General features: G+C 51.3%; 4 protein-coding genes across 4 annotated transcripts; 1 reads left to right on the top strand and 3 right to left on the bottom strand.

The window, feature by feature from the left end:
- Nucleotides 1-502: 502 nt before the first annotated feature.
- Nucleotides 503-2181, bottom strand: HO133_003928 (uncharacterized protein; the record flags this gene model as incomplete). The annotated part of the gene is made up of 6 exons (XM_037294850.1): nt 503-1055; nt 1109-1229; nt 1308-1447; nt 1581-1789; nt 1959-2031; nt 2099-2181. The coding sequence occupies 6 exons, from the start codon at nt 2179-2181 to the stop codon at nt 503-505; spliced, it is 1179 nt and encodes a 392-aa protein (XP_037148897.1).
- Nucleotides 2182-5023: 2842 nt separating this feature from the next.
- HO133_003927 (uncharacterized protein) lies at nt 5024-6819 on the top strand (the record flags this gene model as incomplete). The annotated part of the gene is made up of 3 exons (XM_037294849.1): nt 5024-5533; nt 5602-5825; nt 5898-6819. The coding sequence occupies 3 exons, from the start codon at nt 5024-5026 to the stop codon at nt 6817-6819; spliced, it is 1656 nt and encodes a 551-aa protein (XP_037148896.1).
- Nucleotides 6820-8210: 1391 nt separating this feature from the next.
- Nucleotides 8211-10171, bottom strand: HO133_003926 (uncharacterized protein; the record flags this gene model as incomplete). Its single annotated transcript, XM_037294848.1, has 3 exons — nt 8211-9079; nt 9138-9715; nt 9771-10171. 3 exons carry the CDS (start codon nt 10169-10171, stop codon nt 8211-8213), a joined length of 1848 nt encoding a protein of 615 aa, XP_037148895.1.
- Nucleotides 10172-13714: 3543 nt separating this feature from the next.
- HO133_003925 (uncharacterized protein) lies at nt 13715-14952 on the bottom strand (the record flags this gene model as incomplete). Its single annotated transcript, XM_037294847.1, has 2 exons — nt 13715-14846; nt 14900-14952. The coding sequence occupies 2 exons, from the start codon at nt 14950-14952 to the stop codon at nt 13715-13717; spliced, it is 1185 nt and encodes a 394-aa protein (XP_037148894.1).
- Nucleotides 14953-18317: the final 3365 nt, after the last annotated feature.

Below are 18317 nucleotides of genomic sequence, written 5' to 3'. Positions count from 1 at the left end.
TAAGCCAAGCTAAGCCAAGAAAAGTAAAGAAAAGGAAAGGGGGAAAAGACAAGAAAAGAAAAGAAAAGAAAAGAAAGTAAAGAAAAGAAAAGAAAAGATAAGAAAAGAAAAGAAAGTAAAGAAAAGAAAGACAAGCCCTGGACAAGCCAAAGGAAATTTATATCCATTCTATATACACACACATACAAACCCAAAAGAGCCAAAAGTGAGAGTATCATCGCTTCAGAAACGCTGCAACACACACACACATATATACAATCCTACACCGCCAGAGCCGGAACCAGCCCCGATCCAAGCCAGGCAACGTAAACCTCGCCGCAGATACCCGGCAGAGAAGTATGTGATTCGAGTTGCCCCAAACATTTATCCATCGGTACTACGGAACCGCGCCAATCGATGCTCGAGCTCTGAGAGGCATCACATTGCGAACGATGCCTGTCCGGTCTTCTCTCCCTACGAGGACGGAGCCCCTCTCCCGTCTCCGAGACGGGAATCCCCCCTCTCAGTCATTTTCACTGAATTGATTAATATGCACCGTTTTCATAATGCGGTCCTTATCATCCATGCCGGAATCGTGGATCGGCATGCCCCAAATGGGCGCGTCGGTCCTCCTGCCCCCGACGACGTTGGTGTCGAAGCCGCCGTTCGCGTGGGCCAGCTCGACGTCCCCGTCGCCCATGCTCTTGGTGCCCCAGCCGCCATTGCCCTCGCCGGCGATCCTCTCCTCGCTCTCGCTGCGGATGTAGCCGTCGTGGTCGAGGCCGTGGTGGGCGGTGCGGCGCCGGGAGGTGATGCCCTGGTTCGAGGAGAGGTGGAAGCGGTTCGAGGAGTCGGGGCCGGCGGAGGATTTGAAGGCGCCGAGGCCGAAGACGCGGGAGATGAGGGGCCAGAGGTGGGGGATGTTGGCGACGATGACGGCGGTGGAGGTTTCGCCGGCGTACCAGTTGAGGTAGATGAGGGAGCCGTAGCCGGCGGTGAAGTTGTAGTAGCGGTTGAGGATGGCGCAGAGGATGACGAGAGTACCGAGGGAGAAGATGCCGAAGAGGACGATTTTTCTGGAGGAGAGGTTAGTGGATGGATGTTTCGGATTGGATGGTTGTTTGCGGACCTTTTGAGGGGCAGTTGTGCCTTGATTAGCAATGGGATGGGTAGGGAGAGAATTAACAGATCGGATGTGATGTTGAATACGGCGTCGTCAATGAGATGGTTGTAGTAACTCGCACATTGCGCTGTGGCGTTGAAAAGGCAATTCGTCAGCCGCTGGTTCATTCCCCAGGGGGAGATTAATGGAAACGACAGATACTCACAATTTGGAACAGGGACCTTCCAATACCAATTCACAGGCCGACACCAGACACCCAAGAAAAGGATCATCACAATGATGTAGCCGAGCAGGGTATACGCTGCAACGTATTTGACCGCACGATGATATCTCGGCAGTCCCTTACTACGTCGTCCTCAGGTTAGCCGTCTTTCATTTTTCGTTCACGTCCATTTCCAAAGCTTCTCGTGTGTCTTCCAATGGACCTTCACAATCCACCAGGAGCATTAGAGGCAGGCTTATGTGGGGTGCGACTTACGTCATATGGTTGTACAAGATTAGCAGGCAAGCTTTGCAACCCCAAACCGTTGACAACTTTGTCATTTCCGTGGCGAACGTCCACTTGCAGCCGTAGATTGCGTTCTGGATTTCAGCGGGTGTGATAGTTGCGAGGAAGGCCGGAGGTAGGTAGGCATTGAGATTCACGGCCGTCTGGTTGATCCCGACTATCACTATGGTATAGCAACACTGTCCTCGTTGATCGTATGGTCAGCCTTGTATCGACGACCAGAGCTTTGCTGCGTGAGGGAGTAGGACTGTGCTCGGGTATGGTGGTTGAGTAGGATGATGGTAAACAGGGGTCTTGGATCACGGGGCAAATGGATGTGCGGTGGGGGGAGAAGGATCAGGAACGTACGACGACAAAGTACATAATATAGTCATCGATTTCCAGCTTCTTGAATGATCCAAGCAGAATCCGTCGAGACAAGCTGGAGGCATGTCAGTCAATTAGCCTGTGCGAGAGGAGAGAGAGTCTTGTGGGTGGTTTTCACTTACGTTCTGCAAATGACGACCAGAATAGCAATTGTATAGAGGGTCCATGACTCGATGGCCAGCGATTGTGCTTCGCTCATCCCCATGATGTAGTGGGATGTTGTATTTTCGTGCCCTCGCCTGGCGAGTCACACGAGCTACGATGGTGGAGTGCAGACGACGTTACTAGAGCACTTGGTGTCAAGGCTGACTGCGGAGAGTGTACCAAAGGTGCATCGAATGTTGGAAGATTGGAAGTTCGGAGAAATGAAGACGAATTTGTCCCGAAGATGGTGCGTCGGTCCTTGTTTATTATCAGCCTCGGCCGTTCCCCTTTACCGTACCTTATCTGACGGTTGTGACATGTGAAGTGCTTCGAAAATGGAGAATTGTGCTCCAGAGAACTGCACGTACCTTACGCTAGGAAAAATGGATGGGATGGCACAGAGGACAAAGTGACTGTGGCTGCTTGGGCAGCAGCGACAATAGGAAGCTAAGGGTACGAGATCGGGAGCCAGCCTCTCTTCCCCGGACCGATCCCAGCAAGTCTCAACGGCCATTGCCCAAAAGGGATAGAGCAGTGTTGGGAAGTAAGGATGAGAAGAGAACGGTCTGAATGTTATCCCACGTACCGTATATTAAGTCTGGCAAGAGCTGCCGAGCGTTGATCAACACACCGAGTTGGATAGAACTGGTAGGTAGAACTGGTGGGTGGAGCATTGACATTCCTACTCCCTGCAATCATGCAAGAGGGTCAGGTGAATTCCCGATGCGTGCAGGTGCAGATGCAGAACGTCAAGGAAAAAGGAAAAGGAAAAGGAAGGAGAGAAGGGCACAAGGGGTGGGCAATTATTGGCTAGGGAAGCAGGGGACGGTAAGTAGCCCAGATCCATCCCGTTCCCAGAGTCCCAAAGGTTTGGCGTCGGGTTTTCCAACCGGGAAATATGCTTGCACGGTATCTTTCACGTAACAAAGTCAATATCGCCCAGCCCCTGATTGGGCCTTTTTTTCCTTGCTTTCTTCTTCTCGCTTGATAAGTTGCGTTCCAATTCCAAGGCATTTTGTGAAGTTGTGCGGTGAGGACGCATGCGGTTTGTGTTAGCGAGTCTGTGATAACATATGTGATAGTCTCGCACAAGTTCGTCCCGGCATTGAGCTCATGGCTCTTGGAGGCTTCGGCAGCGATATCGGAGCAATAATTGACGATGAAATATCCGTAGCAAGGGGAATAATTTGATGAAATGAGTTGGGGTAAAATGCATGACTATCATTATTCATCTACTCGTATTATGATTGGAGGAAAAGCCAGACTATCTTTACTTATTCGCCTCTTCTTTCGACCGGCTGAATAGCTACAAGTTAGGCTGACAGCGGTCCGAAGCATCGGATCATACTTGATCCTTTTCCATGTACAATTCCTCAATCCCTCCCACCTGCCCCCATGCTAGCCACCTGCTAGCCACATGCGCTAGATCAGCCAAGCGAGCAGGCGAGCAGGCCATTGGGTGACGTGAAGAATTGGCGTGACAGTGGCGTTTTGGACCCACTACACCGGACTGCTGCGGCTCCGCTTCCCCGTTTGCGCTTTCCTTGAAGAGGGGTTAGCGTAAAGTAAAAAGCCAATGAGGTTCGTGTGAGGCCTGGACTTTTCAGCGCGGGACAGGCCCAAGCTCAACCACTCCTCGGGCTCTCGAGTAGGAGATCAGAGTGCCCCTGACTAGTGTCATATAGCGTGGGGTTTATCAACATCGTCTCTTGGCACTCGCGAACGTTCCACGGTTTCGCTTTCATCCTTTTTTTCCTTTTTCCTTTTTCCAACAGATTTTCGATGAGAGTCGATGAGAAGACTAGATAAGAGTCGATGAGAAAGACTAAGGTAGATCAGGACAGTCATCCAATTGGCCTTGATCTGATCTCGTTGATCTTCATCTCTTCCAGACCTTTCAAAAGGCCTGGACATTCCTCAGGGCCCCCAAATCATTTCTTGGGTCAAGTTCTGGCAAACACGAGGACAATTACGAACTGCTGATAATTGGACCTTCCTCAGGCATCAAACCAACAACAGTGCGTGAACTTGTTCATGCGCCCGTAGCAAGGAGTTCAAACTGCCATGTGGCCAAATCATCTAAAGCACGTGGTAAGGTGTAGCAAGGAGTACTTAAGCTGATGATTGAGTGAAGAGATGGTCAGGCCTGGATGGCTTTTTATACCTCTGACTTTGATGAGTTTGAAATGGTGAAATTCGGGTGAAACTCTGCTGTGAAAGTGTGATTTGCGTGATCCCTAAAGTCTCCGGGATCTAGAGCGCTGAAGGTGATGCGGGAATTGCGTTCAGTGGACGGTACAGCAAGCGGAAAGGCAAGTAAGGAAGGTAAATAAGGTAAAGGTTATGCAGTAATCAAAAATAAGACCTAACCCTGATCGTCAATTACGACTTGCATGAGTTAGATTCGACTTGCGACTTAACCATGTGTTGGATGACACTAGATATGCATCTAATACCCCCACTAATCCCTCCACTAATCATACATGATACCTCTAAACCTTTAATCATCTAATGCACAGCAGGTTGGAAGCTTCAGGTGTAAGCCAACTCCCAAGCCAACGGAAAGAGAGGCACGCCAATGCCAACGAGACATGATCCGGCCTGGCTCATTACTAATAAAAGTACTGCTGATCCGTGCATGAAGCCATGAGGCATCCCGTGCTCACCGTGGAGTGGGCACATTTGGATCTACTGGAAACGAGACCCATGGCTCGCCTTTTCCCGAGCTGAGCTACAGCCATGCATCATCCTACCGTTATGCATGTAACACTTGCGTACTACCTTCTACCCCATCTATTAATCTTCCCATTCCCCACCCCCCAATATCGCCCACTTCGATTGATCTCGTCGCAGGTGCGACAGATACTTCAACGACAAGTATCATCGCCTCTCCGACTGCCATCATGACTCTCGCCAACAATCCCCTCAACCATCCCGCCGCGCATCAGAGACCTGAAAACGACGTGGAGAAGCGTGGCGAATTGAACGATAAAGATGCCGACATCAACGTGTCCTCGTTCACGGGCAGTAATTCGGAAGAAAATACTACTCACACGTCCCGTTCCTCTCTCGGTCCTCACGACATACCACCCACTCCCGTCGTCCTCGGAGGCAGGCTGAAAAGATGGAACGACAAGATCGAAGGTTTCGCCGGTCTCGAGGCGCGAGGCATCACTCGCGTGCTACCAGAGGAGAAACACGACATATCACTCATGGGATACGCCCAGATGTGCATCCTGTGGTTCAGCGTAAATGTCACGGTGAACAACCTAGCCGTCGGCTTTCTTGGCCCACTGGCCTTTAATCTGGGTTGGGTGGACAGTGTCTTACTGACCGTATTTGGTTGCGCGCTGGGATCCGTGCCAACTTCATACACGAGTACATGGGGTGCTGAAAGTGGTAATCGGACACTGGTATGCTTGCCCTGAGGCATACGACTGGGCCAGTTAAAGCAATGACTCTTTACTGATAGGCTTTCTAGATTGTGTCTCGATATGTAATGGGATACTGGCCAGCGAAGCTAATCGCCATCCTTAATGCCATCTTGATGGTCGGATACGGCGTCATCAGTTGCATTATCGCCGGACAGATGCTCTCGGCCGTCAACGGTGGGCACATGACCATCATCGTGGGCATCATCATCGCCGCTCTCATCATCGGCGTCGTCGCGATCTTCGGCATGGCTGTCCTGCACGTATACGAAAGGTACATAGATGCATCCTTCCCGAACCCCCACCCCCGGCCCCCAGTCATAGCTAACCTCATCCCCTTCATCAGATGGGCTTTCATCCCCCAAGTCATCGCCCTCTTCGTCCTCATCGGCGCCGCCGGTCCCCACTTCAACACCGCTCTCCAATCCAGCGCCCCGATCACCGGCACCGCCGGCGAAATCACCGCCAACCGCCTCTCATTCTTCGCCCTCCAGTACTCCGTCCCCGTCGGCTGGGCGGCCGCCGGCTCGGATTTCTACGTCTACTACCCCACCCACACCAGCAAAAGGCTCACCTTCCTCATGACCTGGCTCGGCCTGGCCTCGTCCTTCATCTTCGTCAACATCATCGGCGTCGGCCTCGGCTGCGGCGTCGCCATCACCCCGGCCTGGCAGACCGCCTACGCCACGTCCTCGGGCGCGCTCCTCCTCGCCGGCTACGGCGGCCTCGGCGGCTTCGGCGGCTTCTGCACCGTCATCCTCGCCCTCTCCGCCATCCAGAACAACATCCCCGGCACCTACGCCGCCGCCATCGACATGCAGATCCTCGGCCGCCACTTCAAGGCCGTCCCGCGCTGGCTCTGGGTCGTGGCCGTCGTCATCGTCGAGTTCGTCTGCGGCGTCGCGGGCCGCGACCACCTCTTCGACATCTTCGAAAACTTCCTCGCCCTCATGGGCTACTGGATCTCCATCTTCGTCACCATCATGCTCGAGGAGCACGTCCTGTTCCGCCGCCTCCGCGGCGTCCCCTTCGACTGGTCCGCCTGGGAGGACCGGAAGCGCCTCCCGCTCGGCGTCGCCGCCCTCGTCGCCTTCCTCATCGGCTGGGCCGGCGCCATCATCGGCATGTACCAGGCGTGGTACGCCGGGCCCGTGGCGAAGCACGTCGGCGGCTACGGAGGCGATATCGGCACCTGGGTCGCCATTGCGTTTACGTGCGTGACGTTTCCGCCGATGCGCTGGTTGGAGTTGAAGCTTGTGGGGCGGTGATGAGGGGGAGCGAGCGGATCCGCGGGCCGTGCGGGGTTTGCGTGTCCGGATGTGATGGATCGCCGTCCGTCTGTCTATGTAATCCGACGGATTGCCGACCAGCCATCCATCCTTTTTCGACGAAAAGAGAAGTGGTGATGTTTATCTAAGGTACTTATCATCTATCCCGGCGCTAGGCGGGCTGAATAGAACGGTTTCGGTTCGGGATCTGGTTTTGACTGTCCCGCAAGTACTTTGATGAAGGTACGTAAGTAGGTAAATTAATACCGTAGAGACGTATGTCAGACGCAAAAGCTATGCATCCAGCTCTATCTATCTATCTATCTATTTTTTTCTCCTCCATTACTCCCCCACAACCAAAAATTCCCAACCCCATCCCCCACACCATCCTTCCCATCACCCCCCATCACCCCCCCACACCCACACCCACACCATCCTTTCTACTGTACCCCCCCCCTGCGCACGCACCCCCCCCCCCAAAATCCCCTTTGCACCCTATCCTAGCACCCCCCCTTTTTTGCCCTATCCTAACACCACCATCCCATCCCATCCCACCATCTATATTCCATCCCATCCCATCCCACCATCCCATCCCATCCCATCCCATCCCATCCCATCCCATCCCATCCCATCCCATCCCACCACCACTATTCCCAAATACTCCAACCATCCCATCCCATCCTAACACCACCATCCCATCCCACCACCATCCCATCCCATCCCATCTCACCACTATTCCCAATGCTCCATCCATCCATCCATCCATCCATCCATCCATCCATCCACCCACATCGCACGGGCCTATGTATTGAAAAATATCAAACCCCAAATCCGTTGCTGGTGATGCTTCTGCTGCTTCTGCTGGAAAGAAGGGTGGATGGATGGATGGAAGGATGGAAGAGAGGAAGGATGGAAGGGGAGAGGAGAGGGAGGGTACTAGGCTGTTTGTTACATTGATGTAGGAGGAGTGAGTGAGGGAGTGAGGAGGTGGAGGGGGGAGGTGGAGGGGGGAAGTGAGGGGGTGAGCGGATGGGGGAGGTGGAGGGGGGAGGTGGAGGGGGGAAGTGAGTGAGTGAGTGAGTGAGGAGGGAGTGGAGGGGGGGAGTTTGTTTGGGAGCGGGAGGATTCTGGGGTAGGGTGTTGGGATTGGGGTAATATTGTTGGGTGAGTTGAGTGAGGGATGGATGAAAAGGTGGGGGATGGGAGGGATGCCTTGATTGGTATCTGTGGTGTGTATGTGACAGATCATTTATATTATAAATGGACGTTGAAATCTGAGAGCTGTACATTTTTATGGCTAAAATACTTTCGTAAATATAGCTTACTATATAGCCAAGTCTCTGTATATCTACTTGTATATTGCTTTCTTCCTCTCTCCCACTTCTTCCTCTCTACCGTTCCTTCCAATCATCCCCAATAATCGCCGCTCCCTTCTCGCCAATCGCATAGATGGTCGCCTGCGGATGCGCGCTGATATGCAGTGGCATGATACTCGCGTCGCATACTCTCAACCCTTTCGTGCCGTAGACCCTCAGTCTGCTATCAACGACATATCCATCTTCTTTTCTCTTTCCCCCCATGGCACAAGTGCCTATAGGATGCCAGTCCGTGATCGTAGAGTTGCGGACCCAGTCCGCGAAATTGTAGTTTGGGTCTGTAGGATCTGAAGGAGGGTAGACACGGGAGACGATGATGTCTGAGAGCGGAGGGGTGGAACAGATTTTGTCGGCGTAGGCTTGGGACGCCACCATCATCTTGAAATCGACTTCCCCGCCTTTACCGTCGTAATATCCTGGATCGATGACGGGTTTCTCGGTGGCGGTTGCTTTGGAGCCGTTCTTTTTCTGGGTAGGAGGAATGTGTATGCTCCCCTTTGAAAACGGGTATTGCAGCATCTGCAGCATCGTCGCGTACTTCTTTCCCGACAGCGATTTAAAATACGGACTGTAATTGCTGACGTCGAAGTTCCATTCGATTTGACCCAGATTCTTATCGGCCAAGAGTCTGTTAACGAGGATGCGGTCGCTGGGCTTTGATTTGGGGCTAGATTGGGAGAGCAAGGATTTGCCCAGAGAGGAAAGCTCTTCGCGAGAGACAAAGTGGGAGAAGGGTAGGTAGGCGACAGAGGAGGGGATTGCGGTACGGGGGCCGGATTGCGAGAGGGCGTATTCTTTATCTGCTGCTTCAGCCAATTTTGGATCGGCACGCAGGTCTTCAGGTGTGACGATTGAAGGGGAGATTTCAAAGATCATGGCGGTCACTATTGAATGTGTCAGCATATGCTATCGATGATCGAACGGGCGGCCCGAGAGACTTACTCATGTGCTCCTGTAGATTCTCCCCAACGGCTGTATCATCAACTTTGACGTCGATACCCGCAACCTCAAGAACTTCTGGGTTGCCAATCCCGGATAGCTCCAGCAGCTGCGGCGACTGCACGCTCCCAGCGCAGATGACCACTTCTCCTTCAGTCCTAATGATATGCTCTTCACCATCATGTGTGAACCGCACACCCTTTGCAACCCACGCTTGCCCTTCCTTCTCCAGAACCACTTCTTGCACAAACGCTTCTGTCAACAGGTGCAAATTCTTCCTGCCACTGTTGGGTCTGTAGTATGCAGTTGCTGAGTAGCTTCTTTCCCGCTTATCTGGCGTCACGCCTGTAAGTGAGGTCCAAACACCAACGTTCGAGCCGGAGAAATGACTACTGTTGGTCTCGATACCCAATTTGTGAAGGGTAGCGTGCCAGTGCTGGTGGGAGGCTCCGAATGTGACTGAATACGTTGTTTGTAGAGGGCCTGCGGTACCATGTTGCTCGGGGTCAAATATCGATTTGTGTTTGGACTGGTGTTCGGAGTCTGGTTGGTGGAATGTCTCGCTCTTTTTAAAGTAGGGTCTACTTGATCGTCAATCCCACATGCAGGTTATGCCCATGGTCATAAAAGACTCACAGCAGCCCTTCCCAACCCCACCCCTCCGCCCCCAGTTCCTCCCAAGCATCATAGTCCTCCTTACACCCCCTGTTCCACGTCATGAAATTCAATGCACTCGTCCCTCCTAGCACTCTCCCTCTCGGCCACGGCAAGCTCCTGCCATTCAACCCAGGCTGCGGTGTAGATTCAAACTGCCAATCGTAGTCCGAGCCCAACGTCTCTCCAAAGCGACCTGGCACGTTGATCTTCGGGTCGTCGAAAGCTGCGGGCCCAGCTTCTAAGACGCCGACGGTGATATCTGGGTTTTCGGAGAGGCGGGCTGCGACAACGAGACCGGCTGTACCGCCGCCGATGACGAGGTGGGTGTATTTGTGGGAGAGGAAGGAGGTGAGACTGGGGTGGTCGTCTGTGCTGCCCATTTTTGCTGACAGGAAGGCTGTGTCCGGGCGTACTGCAGTCTCCAATTCAATTCTCAACTGGCAAGAAGGGAATGACACCAGATGGCGATAGGATCAAAAGGAGCAAGAGAGGATCGGCCAATTGGCCAAAGGTTTGAAAGAAGCATCATGAAATAAACATACGCCAACAACCCCACATGGCTCAATCCACCGACCAGCGTGGGAGCGGGGACAAAATCATATGTTTGATGGAGCCGAAGTGGTCTGGAAGCCAAGGATCCAGTGGAGTATTGTACCTGTGGGCCCTGGAACCGCGCTATCTGCAGGCTAGCCCCGCCTAGAAGTCAGACCCTGGAGAATATGAAATGCCACTTCACCGCCTGGATGTCGCCGTCAGATTAGGGCAATACTCTTTGGGAGGAGATGGTTTCAAAACAGCCACGCGTACCCTTGTCGACAGCGAGGTCGCTTCATTGAAGATGGTTTAAAGTCTTGAATTACTCCACTCGCTCCCTGTCATGAACGCTCCCTTCCTTGCGCGCCCTGAGATGGATCAAGCGCAGCTCGACCCCGAAGCCCACGACTGGGGAACGTTAGTATAGCTCTCCAGACCTCTCGTGGTCTGGCATTGGCGATGTAGAAACCACGCAGGTAAGACATGGTCCAACCCACAGCCCCGATTACTCCTGCTATTCTTTCCTCTGACAGCCCCATTAGGTCGAAGAACCCATCCCCTCCCCCTCGGGACGTGCGCACAACACTGCACCTCCCGCTGTGCATGCCACAAATTCCACAATGGCTGCCCTACCTCTTGCCACCGCGCTGGCGACTGACAATGCAAGAACCAATTGCACGAACTGGCCCGTACTCTTCGGCGTCGATTCGGATCTGGAGACGCATCTACGCGCCACGCCTTGCTTCTCAAGATACTTGGCTAGGAAGAAAGGGTCGGATCTTAAATCGATTGGTATAGATACTGCGGCGGAAAGTCATAAGCTTGAAGGAGATTGATGGAGACGACATATGAGTGGGCGGAGTATATCACGAGGCGAGGTTTGATGATAGAGTTCGTGCTTGGAAAGGTCGCCGGGTAGCTGGCTTGCAGAAGGAGGCGGAGAGGACTGCATATATACGGACGATATTCGAGTACGGATCGTGACGGAAGACGACAGTGATGATCGACTGTGATGGTTATAGAAGGTTCTTCTACTCTTTCTGCAGGGATGGCTGGGAGCAGGACAGCCGTATGTGGCAGTGTCGGGCTTGTGGAGATTATGATAGTTGGCATTGTGGGGGTATTTTTGAGCACTTCAATCATCTTCGTCAGGGGGTCCGAGGTGTCCCAGATTCATACGATTCGAGGGAGAGGTAGGACATGTGACAACCTTCCTTCTATGACGTGTTTATCCAGGCTTCGTTGCAGACATCCTGCAATCTAAGTTCATCATCTCGGCTCTTGAAGCTCTATCAATTGCTCTAGTCGAAAGCACGAGCCTGTCGACCTTCTTTTGAAACCTCGCGTCAAACATCCTCGGTTCGACTTCATGTTCAAAGCATCCTGCGTAGCAATCTTTCTCGTCGGCAGCGAAAATTCGCGCGCTGTTGATCAAACCTCGAATTTAATCTTCATTCAATACCTCTCAACGGGATTGGGCTCTTCTCGGTATTGGGATGTGGATTACGGATGTTGATGCTTCTCTTCTGTGGCGTGTAGGGACTGTCAGGGACCATGGTATCTCCTAGACTCGGCCGCTCTGGGCCTTCCTGCCTCTGCTTGCCTCTGCCTGCCTTCCTTCCTCGACCATTGCGCGGCTGACCTTTGATGGCTTCTCAGCGTAATGCTGGCTTTTCCCTCGTTGCAGCCTGTATTACTCCTAATAATGAAAATTCGAGTCTCCCCGCCCGAGATCTGGACCAGCCGTTTCATCGACGTCATCTTTCAATTTTTCTTCTCCATGCAAGATTCTTCTTATCAACCTCAAAAGCAATGGAATTTTGCGGTTGATTTCCAAACAAGGACTCGTCCTGAATACAAGTAACGTCGTCTCTTTACTGGAGAGCTAGATCAGGACTCGAGGAGAGACAGTCGACTCGTTTCTTTTGCCTTGCTAACCCACCATTGCATGGCCACGCTGAGGCCGCCCGTCTTTCAACCATCACGCTATTATGACCGAGCATACATGTCTCACTTTTATATCTATATCGTCGTTACTTGAATCTTAATTAGTAAAAAATGTGGCGGTCTAAAGAAACGGTGCATATGCGTTAACCTACAAATACCGGATGAAGATTCCTGAGTACAAGATATGTCAACAGATCATGCAATAGGCCCGTCTAGAGACACATGGCAAACCGGGGGATTTTCACAAAGCAGATTGGGATTTCTCAACCCTAATCGACCAAAATCTTGAGAAGTTGTATTCGACTTGATGGTCTTTTCAAAAGATTGCACGCTATTGACCCTTCGGAGAATTCCGCAAGTATGCAATCTATCGATCCTCTGCCTTAGAAGCATGTGTACTATCGAGCACCGAGGAAACCCCAGAAGCATACAGGATACCCATGCTCCATGCTTCAAGGGCTGGGCGACTAAGACCCTTTCGTCATGTCGAGTCTAGTCTGCTTGCGTTCAACTGCCATTTTTTCTTTCCAATTCTAGTCCTTGCGGGACATGATCTCTTGAGAGGCCTCGCGTTGGTGTTCAAGGGGAGATCATGTTCCTTCAACATAGATTCCGTTTCTTCTCCAAACCTCTCAGCGACGGCCAAAATAGCTTCATCCGCAAGCTCTCGGTTCTCCACGATCTCGTTTTGGGAGGACATCCGATATCTCATTCAAATCCGGTAACCCTCTTCGAGAGAGAAATCGCCGAAACGGCTCCACTACTTGAGAAACTTCCACGACCTTGGATCAGCGGCACAGATTCTAAAAACGCTGAGATCAGGCTTCTGGAAACCCAAAGTCGCCGGATGCTCAGTGGTCACATGCAGGTGGAACACGAGATGGCGCGCCTCGTCCTGTGGAAGATCTTGCGGACATCTACATTGGAGGAGGTCCAGACTGCGATATCTGCGCCGTGCTCGGGATTGATACTTCGTATCGTAAAGGATCGGCAACGAGATCGCGCATCCTATTTGCAACCGGATACGCAATAGGTGACACCGCCCAGGCTCCGATGCGCTTTACCAATTTTGAGGAGAAAAAAAGGCCGAACGGATCCAGATCTTACAGGATTGCAGATGGCACCTTTGTGGACCTGCGCATGGATGGGCCGCAGGTCCGAATCGGACGGAGATCGGAATAGTTCTCGCGGGAAATCCTGGGCTTCGAGAAACGGGGCCGTTTGAGACACTCTGGCACTTGCCAGCTGATCTGTAAGTACGGCTTGCTCATCTAAGACTAGGCATAGCGCATATGAAAGCATCAGGCGTATCTACTCAGCGGCTGCAGTTGCAGACGTCACCATCGTGCAGATACTGCACTGGAAACCATTCTCCTAGACTCTCGCTCGCTCCATTCACAGACTGAAATCTTCAAGCTCGCCCAAAGGAAGGCGTGTCTCGTTCAAGCATGACACTCCGTCTCAAACTCAGAGACCTCCATGGCCAACTTTCCGCGGTTCTCCCACATGTGGACTCCAATGTTCTCCTCCTCCTCATTTTCTTCTTCAGCAATACCGACCGCTCCCTTGGCACCGCGCTCCTTGACCTTCGCTTTCACAGGCCATCTCCCACCGTCGGCGTGATCGTGCGTAATCTGCGAACCCGTGCCGTCGGGCCTCCCCTGGACTTGAGACAATGTAGGGGAGGGTACCATGAGTTCCTCGTCAGACCCTGCTTTTGCCCGCTCTAGAAGAGATTTCAGTCTCCACTTCGAAGTTTTGCTACTCGCAGCAGACGCACCCTTCTCGACCGACGTGGAGGGGTGATGGTAGTGTCGGTCAGCACCTATACCTTTCTGGGGTCCTCCCCCAGCTACCGCCATGAGCTGGTTCAAGACCAGGAACTCGAGCTTCAACTTCAGAATGTAGCTGAAAGTCTGGATCGGATGGCTGATGCCCGTTTGGTTGAGGAATACCAGGACCACGGTCAAGATGTCTAGGCAGACAGCAATCACGTTGACACAAATGAGGTCAGTCATGACGCGGCGCTGTCTGAGGCCCGACATAAGATTGAGTACCCTGGCTAAGGACCAAATGTAGATGCCGTTGAGGATGCATTCGGCAAAGGTAAAGCCGAGCTGGGTGAACCGATCGACTATGGCCTCTCTGGGCGAGTAGATGGCAGAGAGGCGGGGTTTATAGGGATTGAATGCTTGCCAGACTAGAGGCCAGGTTGGAATGATCGTCAGGGATGCAACGGCTATGATCATGATGAGTACCCATCGTTGGAGCTTGCGATTCTGATTGACCAGATGGAGTCTTGAATAGAGGACCAGAAGCTGTGCGGGAGCGTATATGGTCCAGCCCCCCAAGAGAAAGAGCGTGTACAGCGGCCACAGGGGCTCGGGGTTAGGGACAAAGTATTTCAAGACGACCCCAATGGAATCGATCAAACAGCCCCAGGTTCCGAGTAACATACACCAGTAGTAGAGACCCTTCTTCCTCTTGAATATCCGGTAGATGCTGAGGTTGTTGTCGACGAAGAGGTAGAATACTATGGCGACGAAGCCGCTTGCTGCTAATTCTTCACCTGGTCTTAAGAGGTTTGTTAGGTACGATTATACGAAGTGGATCAGACTTGATCGTACCTCCATTTTGCAGAGGCCGATTCCGCAAGATCATACGCCGAGGGGGAAGGCATTGCGTAGGTTCGAGATACGTGAAAATTTGAGAAATTCACGACAAAAGCGCGGGTTCATCGGAGAACTTCGACAAGCTCGGTCTCGAAAACCGCAGAAGGGAATGTTTCGATATCCTTAGGCCTTCTTATGTGCTGGAATCTTCGCCCCAGAAACGGAAGCGACCACTTCAGTAATTGAGGATGTGAAAGGGATTTCTTGACGTTCCGTAAGCCAATCCTACAGCACACGGATCCGACTGCTTTAATGGTCAAGACTGCGAGGCACAGCCTCCGCACTGGATGAGAGATGCCTGAATTGACCACCGATCACTTCGCTCTCAATCCGTGCCTTTTGTTGGTGACATCAAAGTTCCCAAGGTTGAGCTTAGCTAGGTATCCTCTCAAGGGCCGTCCCAGCCGACACGCATGAAGATCCTCCATGAAACATAATGCAAAGGCTTGGATATGGTCTGCCACCTGCGCAGTTCACACTCGATCTACAAATGTACAATACAAATCCTCCTCCGATGTCCGACGCGCGGACAGGAGCAGTATGAACAGTTTCCTTCTCGGTAGAGCTCGGCTCGTGTCTAGCTTATGCGCAGCTTACGTCAGATGATAAGGCAGAGTCATATCGGCCGCGGACTTGCATTGAGGACTGCGAGAGAAAGGTTTTCCGTTCCAGGGCGCTGTGCTCCTTCGGAGTGCCGTAATACTCATGCAGCGGTAAAAGTGGGCTCAGGGAAGGGTCATAATTAGGTTCAGCAGGAGCATTACTCCCCATGGTCCGTCCCCAGTTTGTGGACGGACGGACCGAACGGTCCATTCTGGACCATCCGAGCATCTTTTAGACGCACCATAGACCGTCCAAGGCATGCGGACGGAGGGTCCAAATTAAGTGTCTGATAATTTGGGATCACATTCAAGGCTTTCGATTGAAAATGGAACTCTTAGTCAGCTTCTTGGCAGCAATCAAGCGCACTAATTAAGCTCTTGCAAGTGATATACTAACCGTTTTGATGTCAACTCCGTTGACTATTAGGACTAAAGGTCCAAATTGAACTTGAACGGTCTAAGGTCTTTGGACGGACCATTTGGACCATCGGGAGCATTGAGCTGCAGGAGAGGCAGACTCATCTTGGCCGCAAGCGGCACTCACTGGTGGAGAGTTTCAGAGCTAGCGAAGTTCTTCGAAGTTCTTGAGCATGTGAAATTCACGCGTGGACGACTTCATGCCATGAAAGGATGATTGTGCTTAGATTCAAATGATGGTGTTGAAAGACCCTAGATTTCCAATTAGCGTATTCAAAAACATCTGGAATGCTTGGCACCGGAGATCTTTTACACCACACACCCAGATTTATACTGTAGCATAGAAATCTCTCCGTAAATTAAATTAATAACACTGCTATCGTTAATATAGATCTTAAATAAAAAGATGAAGCTATATTGAAGTCTTAGTATGTTCCTTAGTGTTAGCAATTTAGCTAAAAAAGCCTAGTCTCGGGGGGTATCTGCGCTTAACAGTCAGACACCCCTATTTAGACCTAAATACTTGGCCTGTGGGGCCTTCGTAAAGCCCCCATAGGGCTATCGCAGGGCATTTGTAGGGACTGCTGCTATCACTTAGCCCTTCATTTATCTATTTCTGAGCTTCTTAAGCAGAGACTATTTCAGTAGTTATAAGGGGGTAGTTCTTACTGCGACGGCGGCGGTTCGATGGCTGCTACGTTATTAGTGGGGCAAATTACAAATTCATACCCCAAACTATGGGATTCTTACAAATTCATACCCCATCTTACATTTTCATACCCCTCACCAAAAAAATGGGGTATGAATTTGTAAGTTGCCAGTCTTTGGGGTATGAATTTGTAAGTTACCATTTCTTGGGGTATGAAAATGTAAGATACCACCAATATCCCTATACCTGTAAATCATTAGAAGGGTATTTTAGGGTGTTCTTGGCTCCCTACCTCAATTGTTAGTAACCCGAGTTACCGCTAAAGGGTTAAATAGGGGCGTTTGTACTTCACGCTGCAGACACCCCTAAGGGGCCCCGCAGGGCCCTCGGAGGAATAATTCCTAACACCAACCCGCCCTATAGATGGCAACTTACAAAATCATACCCCTATTAATGGTATCTTACAAAATCATACCTCTGTTAATGGTATCTTACAAATTCATACCCCATTGGGGTATGAAAATGTAAGATGGGGTATGAATTTGTAAGAATCCCATAGTTTGGGGTATGAAAATGTAATTCGCCCTTATTAGTGCGTTTGGGAGGTATAGCTGAGGTTATATAGTTTTAAAATTGATTAAATGCGACTATTTGTGATGTGGCTACTTGATTTGAATAATTTTGCGAGGAGATTTCTATGCTACAGTACGAATTTGGGTGTGTGATGTGAAAGATCTCCGGTGCTAAGCATTCCAGATGTTTTTGAATACGCTAAAAGTCCTCATATGCCTGGGCGTCACACGGCTGTGGTCTCCCCAATTGAGAGGCCAATGCGTAGCTGCCAAGCGTGGCATACACTTCCCAAGGATCGGCATCTCTTTCTCGTTGAAGGATTTGAGCGACGACTTCAGTATTTCGAACGTAGAAGTGGCTGCTTATGTAATGTAACTGTCCGGTGACCCATGGCCAAACGCCTGGAACGGCCTTTGATCTTCCCGTGACATAAAGTGGGGAAACAAGCATAGAGCGGTCTAATTGGCGTTGGGAGTATAGGATGGCGAGGCCCCCAAGGCCACGATCCAGGATTTGATCCGGAGTCTCGTGCAGAAGATCCGACTTCTCTGATGTAGCGTCACCACTGTCCACATACTGCGGCACACACGCACATGCTTGGCCCGCCAACACTTCAATGTTGTCATGTGCGACTCATATCAGTGCCAAATAGTTGCCGCTTGTAGAAGACGCCAAATGATGTTCAAGCAGAGACTCATTGAGAAGGATTCGGATAACTCGGAGAACAATCCGTGCTTGACACACTCTTGGGTTGGAGTAGGAGTCAAAGTGAAGATCGAAAGTCCTGTCCGAATCGTGGTCCAGAAATCTAGTTGAGTATTGCCAAAATGGTGGCAGTTCAAAGTCCAGCACTTGTATTTTTCCGTCAAGCTCCATGGACAATCCGATGTACTCATCGTTAGACAAGATACTCTTCCGAATTTCGATGCGTAGATTCGCATATTGAACTCGGAAGGGTCCTGAGAGTGCTCAAGGCCATGGAACTCGACAAGAGCAAGGGCCCCATTGACATGACATGTCTATGACTTGTTGTTTTGAGGTTCACTGTCCGCGATCTTCTCGAAGAGATCAAGAAGAAGCGACGCCATCAACGTAGTGTCTTTGATTGCCTCCTGGGAAGACTTCAGAGTTT

This window comes from Letharia lupina (genome assembly GCF_014066315.1).
Source record: "Letharia lupina isolate WasteWater1 chromosome Unknown contig_19, whole genome shotgun sequence".
NCBI classification, from domain to species: domain Eukaryota; kingdom Fungi; phylum Ascomycota; class Lecanoromycetes; order Lecanorales; family Parmeliaceae; genus Letharia; species Letharia lupina.
This window is presented reverse-complemented; position numbering and strand designations above follow the sequence as displayed.